Raw genomic sequence first — 12,249 nt, 5'->3', positions numbered from 1 at the left:
TTGGGACTTTATTTCTTAGCCTATTTGTTTAAGTTTAAAATCTTTCTTCCCAGTTAAATTGTTAAAATTGATTTGAATGAACATCAGTAATTTATAAGTGAGGACTGACCTGTTGTGTTCCATTTGCTTTCCTTATGAAATAACTGAAGCATAATGTATTTGATTTGACCCTCCCTATAGCAAGGCAATCAAACTGGGATATTTCTGTTTCAACCTATTTATTCTTTCGTTAAACATGATCATAGGTATATCTCAATGACTAGCTTATTCATAATCTCAAAATTATTCAAAGTAATATTTACAATTTGATACTGCCTATCTCAATAATTCCATTTTAGGCAGTATGATACAGAATTGCTTTCCCTAATGTGGGAATACAGGCATTATCCAAAATATCAGGAAGAGACCAAATTGGGAAGGGCTGGTATTCTAGTAGCAGCATTGGGACTTGAAGGTTAATATCCGTCTTAACTATGTATCAGAGTGTCCTTCCTTTAAATCTCTCAGCCCTAACATATCTCACAGAGCAGTTCTGGCAAGACTGAACAGAATCCTACGTGTGCTGCTCTTAAGAAAAAGGAGAAACCAACACAAAAACAACTGCACAAATTTTAGAAATTTACTGTTAGAAAAGGCGTTTATTCTAAGACAGATCTATCATGGTGATCTGCAATTGAAACTTTAGCTTTTTATATAAGTAACTTAAACTTTCTGCAGAAACTTCCAATAATCTGTTTTGTAAAGAAAAAGCACATCAAAATGTTATGTATATTTTATTAACACAGTTCACACATCACATATATGCACCCACCCACCTGTGCCGAGTTAGGAAAAGAAATACCTTTTTCTAACAATCCAATGTGGTTTGTTGAAATTCTGGTCGAATTGGCTAATGGTGTAACAGGCAATATACATGCCTGCATTACAATGCCCATCAGTCCCAGCCAGCATGCACATTCCCATAAGTTAACAGTAATACGACTTCCAGCTGTCAGACCTATTCCTGAAGCACATTTGAGAAAAACCATGTAGCCAGTGATTATTGTGTCAAACAGTTAAAAGGCTCCTTGACTGTAGAAATATAAAGCAGATATGAAAGAGTGGGGGGAAAAAAGAAAAAAAAAAGAAGCTCCATAACAATCCGAAGCTGGATGAGAGATGACCTAAAGAATCTCCTTCTGTCGATCATTCATACAGAGGCACACAGTTTGCAATGAGCAGCATGCACAAGTCAGCAGGATGACACTTCTAAAGTTTTCTTTTCCAAATCGGGAAGGATTTATTCACTTTACAACCCGCCTCTCCCAGCTATTTCCCTACCTTTTCCTGCACCGAACGAGAATGAGCAAGCTTATGCATTAGAGATATTCACAAAGTTATTGACAGCTTACAAAATTCATTCTGAATTCAAAGGAGGAACGCTCTAAGTTGTGCGTGGAGTCTGCTCAGAGTTACGGAAACAGGAGCGTGCAGAACAGAAGCTTCTCATCTAATCAGGATAAAAACAGACTGTGCATAGCCTGGCCTTAAAAATAAAAGTCCCAAGTAGGACTACAAAGGCTCAGATCTTGCAACCAACATCCCCTCCGTTCTTTGCCCTTACTCCTCCAGCACCGCTGAATGGGAAATCAGACATGTCTCGAGTTTGATACGACTGACTGACCGTACCTCTGCGTGGCAAGAGTCCGTACTACAGTTGATAGCAGCTGTCCGTCCTTGGCCGAAACTTGCATGACATACTGCGGCTGTCCATTCACAAGGCTGCTACAGTCCTCCACAGTCTTTACCACAGGAGTGGCTGGGCTGGTGCAGTCTGGTAAGACTTCGGGCAGGTGACTGCAGCGGCTGGTTGTCATGGTAACAGACAGCAATTACTCTGCTAATGGCTTCCACATTCATACAGGATTTCCATCTAGGAAAAAAGATTAGAAAACCATTTATTGAAGAGCAGGCTGCAAAGACTGAATACAGACCACCTGCATCTTCATTCATTAATATTCAGCGGAACTCAAAACAGCATCATTTCTTGTTATAGGTTGCTTTTTTTTTGTTTTTGGGTAAAGCACAAAAGGGGAAAAGCAAAAATTGATAACAATGCAGAGAGCCCTGCGATGTACAACGCTGTCTTATTGATTCTCTAGGAAAATGAGAGATTTTCTCTCTTTAGGAAAAAAAAAAAAAGACCCATGTTCCTACTATTGGCGGGGGATGGGCAGCTTTGAAATGTGGGATTGAGAAATTGCATCTCCATGAAGCAACTGTGTGTGTTTGTTTCTTTATGTTTCTCCACAATCATCAGTGTCTTGATAATAAATGGGAAGTCTCTTTTCACTGCTTCTCCTTCCTCCCCACCCCCAAACCTGTCTACCCTCAAAAAACATTTCTTGCTTGTTGCACAGGGCAAAATAGATTTTGCTTTTGATTCTGTCAATTCGATCCGAGCCTCTCTTCAAAAAGTTATGCCTTTCACGAGAAAGAGGACAAGAAACTTACAATCTCTCTCAGGGAATCATCCATTATTGCTAAGTGCATTACATCATCAAGCATGGAGCAAAACACCAAAATTAACGTTTAATGAGAGAAAGGCAGTTGACCACCTCAAAGTAGGAATAATGTATGTTACAAGTTAAAAGTGAGGAGATAGGGAGAAAACCAATAGTACATGGGATTAGCTTTTTACACATAAACATGGTCCCAGCAGAATAATATGTAAATATGATAACTAATTTATCAAGAAAATTCTATTCTCACTCTCAGCCAAGGTATTGGTGAGGGTGTTAAGAGTTTCTCAGGATCTTAACAGAGCTAAGTGTGAGACAAGAATTGTACTTATTACTATTTGCCAAACAATAAAAGAGAAATCCCTGGGCTATTGTTATCTTTTTTTATTATTCAATAATTTCATTTATTTTAAAAATTGTACATGTCACAGCCTGCCACAACTGGCAGTCAGCATAAAATGGAACAGTTTTCGGAGTCCTCCTTTAAAGATCAATGCAATATCTTACTGTAATATTTCCCAAAATATAAAAAACTAAAATTGAATGGGGGGGGGCCCAAAGGAGTCTTTTATTTCATGGGACTTTGCATACTTAAAGGTAAAGGTTCCCCTTGCAGGTATGTGCTAGTTGTTCCCGACTCTAGGGGGTGGTGCTCATCTCCGTTTCAAAGCCGAAGAGCCAGCGCTGTCCGAAGACATCCCCGTGGTCACGACTAAATGCCAAAGGTGCACGGAACACTGTTACCTTCCCACCAAGTGTGGTCCCTATTTTACTACTTGCATTTTTTATGTGCTTTCAAACTGCTAGGTTGGGAGAAGCTGGGACAAGTAACGGGAGCTCACCCCATTACGTGGCACTTGGGATTCGAACTGCTGAACTGCCAACCTTTCAATCGACAAACCACCGTCTTATCCACTGAGCCACCACATCCCTTTTTTTGCATACTTACAAAATATTAAAGAAAAGAATAATTGTTTGAGAACACTACCCTTATTTTAGAGGCTGTTTTAGCCTTGAAGAAAGTGGCTATTCTCCAGGGAATCTGAATAGTACCTAGGTATTACTATGTGGTAGTGTCAATGCTCCGAGGACAAGAAAGAAAAAGAATAGCATCCTAATCCTCATTTCCAATAAATCAGAACAAATAACACATTCTGGTACCATTAATACTAAAGGGAATGCAGGAGAATGCAGACTTAACAGAACAGTCTCATCTCCTACAGCATATGGACATGGATTATGAGCTACATTTTAGTTTTGAAATACATGCTGAGACTGTTCATTGAGCGTATGCAGCAGCACAGTAGCTGCCTCATTAAACTTAAATAGCCTAGACAGTGCTGTGCTTACAGATCCATGCTATAGAATTCTACATTTTCTTGCTTGCTGCTTCACTGACCTCATTATGTACAGCAGCAAGATTATAATTCTGCAGAAAGTGACCATCCGTGGTTTTACAAAGGTTTCTGTCAATCAGTGAGGAGTGTTTTTTAACCACCAAATGATGCCGCTAAGAGCAAAACATTAAATGCACCCAACTCTCTTACGGTGGCCATTAATTAAAAATAATAAAAGTTCTGAGCAGCCCACCCAGCATGCTACATTTAAACATATTTGTAACATATTAAAAATAGCTTAAAAAATTTAAAACTGTCATTTATCCTATTATAGATGCAGAAGATTTGAGGAGCTAGAAAATAGCACAGGGGAAGAGATCGGCTGCTGAAAAAGTTCATGGATGACATGACATTTCAAACCAGATCAACGCCAGAACTCTCTTTGGGTTAACAGTCTTTCTTTTTCTTCTTCTTTCCTATCCTAGGTCAACCAAGCGAGAATTGTAAAATGAACACCAATCTCAAACATTTTTTTTAAAAAAAATCAGTGATGACAGAAACGCTATGATGTGATTCTCTGAAACCAAAACATTAGATTGTTTCTCACTATTCTCTCTAAACACGATACCTCATGCAATATACATCCAACAATAATATACCGGTAAGTGATAAACTGCACATGTTGAATTCTGAGATAAATATCAAAATTTGTTCTGAGAAGACCTATTGACTAAGACATTATCAACATATATCAAAAAACCAAAAAACCAAACCAAAAGAAATAAAATAAAATAATGCCACCTAATGAATTTCTATCCCATATAGATATTGCCACATTGAGGTTGACTCCCTCTTCTTTGTGGCGGCCCTTCAGATATTGGAACATTGCTATCATGTCATCCCTAGTCCTTCTTTTCATTAAACTAGACATACCCAATTCCAGCCACCGTTGTTTATAGGTTTTAGCTTCCAGTCCCCTTTGAGATCTTTGTTGCTCTTCTCTGCATTCTTTCAGGAGTCTCAACATCTTTTTTATATATGGTGACCAAATCTGGATGCATTGTTCCAAGTATGGTTTTACCAAAGTATTATGAAGTGGTATTAACACTTCACATGATCTTAATTTTATCCCTCTGTTAATTGGCTTTTTTGGCAGCTGCAGCACACTGCTGACTCATATTTAAGTGATTGTCAACTAGGACTCCAAGATTCCTCTCACAGTTACTACTATTGAGCCAGATTCCACCTATACTATACCTGTGCATTTGGTTTTTCTTCCTAAATATAGAACCTTACTTTTTTCACCATTGAATGTCATTTTGTTAGATAGTGCACAATGTTCATGTCTGTAAAGATCCATCGGTATGTTAAACTGATCTTCTGAAGTGTCAGCTATTCCTGCCAGTTTAGTGTCATCTGCAAATTTGATGAGTTCCCCATCTATTCCCTCATCCAAATCATTGAAGATGTTGAAGAGTATTGGGTGTAAGTCCTTGGGGTACTCCACTGCATATTTCCCTCCATGTAGGGATAGTTCTTGATTTACAACCATTTGTTTAGTGAATATTCAAGATTATAACATACTGAAAAATGTAATTTATGACTGATTCTTCCACAACAATATTACTGATCAACATTTATAGTATTCCAATAAAGGAATAGTCAGTTCTTAAGCAGAAACTGATACATCATGAATCCAAAACTATAGTGCTGGGATCTTCATATTTTCCAATCTAAAAGAGTTTTTTACTGCATCCCACACCCCATGTAAAATCCACGGTTCTTCTTAAAATGGTAAATTCCAAATTTTGGATTATAGTTCAAAATTAGATTCATATTTTAAAACAATTCTAATCTTTGTAACAACATATTAACAAAGTTTGGGATGTTAAATCAAAAGAGTGTAACAGTGAGACAACTCCATATTATGAGTGCTCCCTCATGTATTTTACAATTTCAGCCTAATGGGATTGATTCTTCGAATCTTTTAAAAATATTTTGAGGTGTCCTAAAAACATGATTTCTGTTGTTAAATTAAGAAGATATTCTTTAAATCATTAATATGTAATTTGTTAATTGGTAGTATTACAACTCTTTATTCTTGCAATATTGAATTAACAATTAATATCTCTTAACTTATAAACAAAAATGCCATGGCTTTAAAATCACACCAAATGCATATAATATTAACTGTAATTTAGGAGTTTTAGATGCTGCTGATGCAAACTACACCGAATTATGAAATCCTTTATTTATTATTGGTTTGGTTTTATTGCAGAATTATGCTATATAAATGACTGGCTAAACTGTATAATTTTCTCTTTTGAAGCAAAAAAAAGTTAATATAATTTCTGCACCAAAAATATGAGTTTTCAGATCTCCCGATATCTTGCAAGTTTAGATGTTTTCCTTTGTATAATTCATTTTCATTCCGCTAACCACAACAAAGGACAGACAGCAATGTACAACAGGTAATATATATTCAGCTCAGTCTCCTTTCAGAGATCTAAATTCATAGTACTTCCAAACCAGATTTCACCGTTACTTGAGAGCAGAGGTGGACAGAATACTAATAGATCTTTGAGTGATCTGCTATGGATAAGAAAGGTTGTCTAATACCAATAACAACTAAAAAAGGCTTTTGCACCCTTACCTTAAAACCCAGAGAATTTGTTTTTTTGAAAACTATTAAAACGGAACTTGGAATCTTGAGAAGGTTTAAGTCTTTGTAATAAACATTGCTTTTACTGCATTATAACAAGTTGCAACTTAACAGTAATACTTAGAAGTCTAGATGTATCCCACAGAGTTTGCTTTTTTCAACTAGTGAGTGAACAAAGAGTGCAAATGGTAGTTTATCAAGAGAGAACATGAGCCAAGGAGGGGGAAGAGACTGCTATTGCATATGACTGCTAATAGTTTCCTGTGTGACTACTCACTGAATCTATTCTTCCTACTTTCAGGCAGCTAAAGGCACATATAATGCAGGGGTGAAATCCAGCAGGTTCTGACAGTTTCTGGAGAAGGCAGGTATGGGAAAGAATATTTTCCTTTGCCTGAAGGACATAATCATACAAATTATGTAGAGAATATGATCTTCATGAAACAGTACAATACATTATTTCCCTAAGGGAGCATCATGGTGCCAGTTAAGCATTTCCCTTTTGCATTTCTATTACTGATTTAAGTGACAGGTGTGAAAAGTGCAGAGAGTAAGAATATTCCTTACTCCCTACTGACTACTCATGAGTGGAAGCTGAATTACAATAGCATTGCATCACATATTTCAGTTCCTCCATAGAGCTCTAAATATAAATCAGTTAATGAATAAACTCTCAAGTGAGACAATAAAGCAGTGCTGCACATAGAAACATTGTGGTAGAAACCAGTGGAAAAATGTTGGGCTAACCTGAAAGGATTTAAAACAGGGTTTGATTACCATTTTTTCAAAAACCGGAAGCCATTCTTCTGTTCTTCCAAGGTCCGAGAATGGACTTATACTTTTCATAATTTGTGGTATAAACCAAATATGCTGTTTCATAAAGCCATGAATAAGTAAGTATTTAATCAGTAAATAATTTCTTGAATTTTTAAATCAAGGGTTAAAATCATGTAGTTTAATTTCTTCATAAGACCCAGTTCAAACTAGTAAAACTTAATCTTATCAAATATCCTATTCTGGCAAAAAAGAAACAAACATCCATCATAATACTGTTTATTCTTATTTTGTGACTGAGAAAAAGAAAAGGTAAATAACTTTGTAGATCTATAAAGCAAAAGGTACTACAAAATTCATCTCATAAAAGACATTTATATACTGCAATTCATCACTATTTATTTCCAGGGACTGTTCAATGTAAATTTATATTCAAAAACAATATGAAAATTAATATATTACAATTGATAACAATATAATATTAATTATAATATGATTTTAATTGATCATGCTTTTGAATGTAATTTTACATTGTAAATATTATAAGTTACAATATACATTTTATTATATATTACAGAACATATTTTATACACTCACATATACAGACTATAAAAGACTCATCTCCAATATCTGAAATAAAATATAATATAAAGTGCCCGAATGAACAGAAAAAAGTATACATATACAGTAAAAAAAATAATGTGCATTTATTTGTAATACTAAATATAAAAAAGTAGTATTTTGCTGTGTTTGTCTGGTTTCTTTGGGAGATAACATACTAGAAGGTATAATAATGAAGGTGAATATCCAATGTTGAAATTGTTGCATGTACACTATTAAGTTGAAGAATTGCAAAAGAACAGTGGAAGAATATCTGAAGGACAGCAAAGAAGATGCACGGAAGTTAAAAGCATAAAGGCTTACTAGAGAGACCAAATCTGCATGCAAAGCCAGAATTGAGAAGATAGTTGTTTTATCTAGCCTGAGTAATGAAACATCTGCAAGAAAACAGCCAAGCTCAGAGAGCACCAAGGACCCCCTCATTTTAGAGCAGGGGTAGTCAACCTTTTTATACCTACCGCCCACTTTTGTATCTTTATTAGTAGTAAAATTTTCTAACTGCCCACCGGTTCCACAGTAATATGCCGTGTATCATCGTCTGCACATGCCTCTCGCGCATCGTGGATTGGGTTTGGAGGGGGCGCTGGTTACCAGCTCTGCCTGTCTGTTACAGCTGGGTAGTGTGGGGGGAGATGTGCGAGCTATTCTGGGATGAGGCTCTTTTGTTTGCGGTTGCACTATAGCGCCATTTAGTTTCACTTACGTAATGTGAACTAAACTTATGTGCGGGCAATACAAATAGTATATTTTCAAAAATTTTAATTGTCAAGGGAAATTTTATGAAAACCTAATGAAAATGTTTTTAAATAATGCTATGAAATTTTTTTAAAAAGTCAATTAAATTAAAAAAAAGGAAAGTGCTTCAGTATCGGACAAAACCCCTACCGCCCACCATGAAAGCTGGAACGCCCACTAGTGGGCGGTAGGGACCAGGTTGACTACCACTATTTTAGAGCTTTAGATGTTCTCCTTTACTAAGAAGACAGTAAAGAAGCAAAAGAGGCAGACAACCACATAGTTAGCTGCTGAAAGAAAATAACATAGACTGTCTACAAACACCGCTTGACAAAATAGGAAAACTACTGGAATATGGGCTACTCAATGAAGCTAGCAAAATAGCAATAGCTAACAGCAGCAAAGACAAAAATCCATGGCAATAAATGAAATAGAGCTTGATTTCTTCAAGATTTATTGCTGAACAAATCCCTCTAAATCTTAAGACTAGGCCACAAAATTCGATTGCTGAGTTCATCTAATATGCTATGTCCAAGAAAAACATATTATGGCTTAATATGGAAATTTGGTTCACATAATAAGCTAAAACAATTGTTGACTTCCCACTCTATCACACATTTCTCAATTCATTTTTGTCAAGTCTACTATTTTGTCCAAACTCAGCTCCTTTTTTTTTATTATTTGCATTTATATCCCGCCCTTCTCCGAAGACTCAGGGTGGCTTACACTATGTCAAGCAATAGTCTTCATCCATTTGTATATTATATACAAAGTCAACTTTGTATTATATACAAAGTCAAAGACCCCCAATAATCTGGGTCCTCATTTTACCTACCTTATAAAGGATGGAAGGCTGAGTCAACCTTGGGCCTGGTGGGGCTTGAACCTGCAGTAATTGTAAGCAGCTGCTGTTAACAACAGACTGTCTTACCTGTCTTACTGAGCCCTTAACTTAACTTAACTGTCTTACTGAGCCCTCTGTAGCTCAGAGGTCCTGGTTAGATATTTGCCATTTTCGTCAGTTGTAGGGCTGATATCCAATTGGACCTCATTTTAAACACGTGAAACAGTATTATAATCAACAAATTATACTTTCAGTCACTACATGGTGGATGTAATGTAGAGAGTAAGAGAGAATGAAATAGAATTTAATACCATGAGTATCAACTGTTTCCTTTAAAAGCTGCCTCTGACAGAAATTATACAGATATACATAGAACCATTTTATCACCAACCTTATAATTCTTAATTCATAGCTAATCCAAAGAAGATCCAATTGATAGTATAAAAGACAGAAAAGTCCAAAATAATAGACAGGACTGCATTGTTACTATAGTTTTTTTTTAGGATGCAAGCAACTGAACATTGACTAAAATGATTACTAGCTAAGACTATGAAAGGCTTATAGGAAGATGTACCATTTTTAAGGTTCTTGTCTACGTACTCTTTGTTTTCCATTATAGAGTTATCCTACTTTGGAAAAATGCAAACCGCTAATGGTTCTTCAAATGGCATTTCAGCTAGGCTGACTGGCTAAGTTTTTATAACAGTTTGATCAGAAATTTATAAAGGACTTACACTTTCATGCTGAAATAAATTACAACCTGTATAACCCATTAGGGAAAACTTGCACTGCATTCCAATTCACCTCTGGACAATGAGATTCATATGAGATTCTCTTTGGCCGACCTACAATTATGTAATTAATTTCCCTTGGAAAATTGCCAGTCAAATCTAAACCCTTTATTACATCCGATGTATGGTTTTATACTGCATTATTTTGTTTTGTTTTTAGAAGCTTTTTTCCCTTCCAAATATTGTAATTCATTCTGAGCTTTCAGGCAAAGAATCTCAAAATATACACATTACAATTGAATAATATTAATTCAATAAAATATTCTTTTTTCATCGTTTCATTGATCCATTTTAGGTCAGTATTGTGAATATCTAATTTTGTCTTAGTTGTATTCAGTACGTGTACATTTTAAATATATGTAAATACAATATGCAGATTTAGAATTTTTCTTTTTGGTATCATATTAGCTAAATGAAAGATTGTTCCTGAATACTCGCAGAAAAAATTTACTCAAGCTTTAGAAATCCAAGGCAGTAATCCAATTTATAAAATTATCCATACTTAAACATTGCCCTATTGGCATAGCCAATGTCAACAACATTCAATAGCTATTCAGAACAGAGTAATAGAGGGGGCATGTATAGTAGAGGGGGCATGCATAAGTGCACTAACATGCCTATCATCCCTGTCATTGCATTTTTTCTTTTATTCTTGTTCTCGTTTTTGTTCGACAAATTCTAATAAATAAAATAAATAAAGAGAATAAAAGAATTGGAAAAGACCTTGGAGGTCATCTAGTCCAAACCTCTGCTCAAACAGGAGATCCTATATCATTTCAGACAAGGGTTAGTTTCAGACGGGTTTTAATGGTTTGGCAAAGAATAAAACTGTGACTCAAGGAAATCAAAGAAGACTGCAGTATTCCACAAATGACTTCAAACAAGCATGGATATACTTAGTAAGTTGCACTCAAACATATGTCAAGCTGCAGCCTTGCCAGCCTGGAGATGAATTTAAGCGAGAACTCATTTGCATTTACAACAGGAACCCAAGTTGAAACATTCATTGCACTTTTGACTACTTTGCATAAACTGAGCTCATTTCTCCAGTGCATCAAGCGCTATTATGACAGGGAATTCAATTACCCAACTAGATATTTCTCATTTCAACCAAGTTTGTTAGGTAGTCTTCAGAAAACTCCGAGTAGCTTTTGAATCACAGGACATAAAGTGCTTTTTAAAAATAGGATGTGGGAGTTAAAGTTGAATAAATATTGAAGTAGTAACTTGTACAAGTTACCCATTTGTGCTTTTTCAGCACCTTTTTTTTTTTAAAAGTGCATACTGCTTCAGTAGTGTTCAACACTTTTAAGCACTCTGAATGAAACCTACAGCAACTTCCTATTTCATGTTATTCCCAAGAGTCTCCTACTAAATTTCAAAGAGATACTCAAATACTTGAAAACATTTATCCTGCAGCTGTTGAACTTCAAGGCCACAAGAAGGAAAATACAACTGGCATGCTGGTAATGGAAGGCTCCCCTAACAGTAGTCATCTACATGAAAGTGTGAGAGAGAAGAGTGGGAGGAGAGAAGAGGATCTCAAAACTAGAACGGGAAACAATAATTCTCAGTTTTTAGAGTCTATGCAAAATAATTAATGCTTCCAACATTTTGTGCACCTGCAATATGTGTATTAGCTTACAACAGCCTAATCAAGAAACCACAAAAAATACTCCCACCAACACTGACAGGACAAGCCACTAGTTTATAAAAATACGAGCAAACTCCACTAGCTTCTACCACTGATGATGTTACCTAGTTTGGTAATGAAACGTCTGCAAGAAAAACACCAAGCTCAGAGAGCACCAAGGATCCTACAGTTCAACCTTGGAGCTACAAATATTCTCTTTTATCAATGTGTATATTAATTGCTCAAATGTATATTATTGAAAAGTCATTAATCATGGAATTACTACTACACAATACTGGTCTCTATTTAGGAATTAATGTTTTTTTGAAAAATTATTACATAAATCTTTAC

The 12,249-nt window shown here is 35.7% G+C and overlaps 1 protein-coding gene across 2 annotated transcripts in view; it reads right to left on the bottom strand.

Moving 5' to 3' along the window:
* The window catches only part of MARCHF3 (membrane associated ring-CH-type finger 3), a 152,227-nt gene that overhangs the window by 36,129 nt on the left and 103,849 nt on the right, over positions 1 to 12,249 (bottom strand). For both annotated transcript variants that reach the window (XM_058166474.1, XM_058166472.1), the window contains one exon: positions 1,669 to 1,912. In XM_058166474.1, coding sequence (XP_058022457.1) covers positions 1,669 to 1,856 — 188 coding nt within the window. In that variant the 5' untranslated portion in view covers positions 1,857 to 1,912. The remainder of the gene's footprint in view (positions 1 to 1,668; positions 1,913 to 12,249) is intronic.

Source organism: Ahaetulla prasina, chromosome 2 (genome assembly GCF_028640845.1).
Source record: "Ahaetulla prasina isolate Xishuangbanna chromosome 2, ASM2864084v1, whole genome shotgun sequence".
In the NCBI taxonomy this organism is placed as follows: Eukaryota; Metazoa; Chordata; class Lepidosauria; order Squamata; family Colubridae; genus Ahaetulla; species Ahaetulla prasina.
This window is presented reverse-complemented; position numbering and strand designations above follow the sequence as displayed.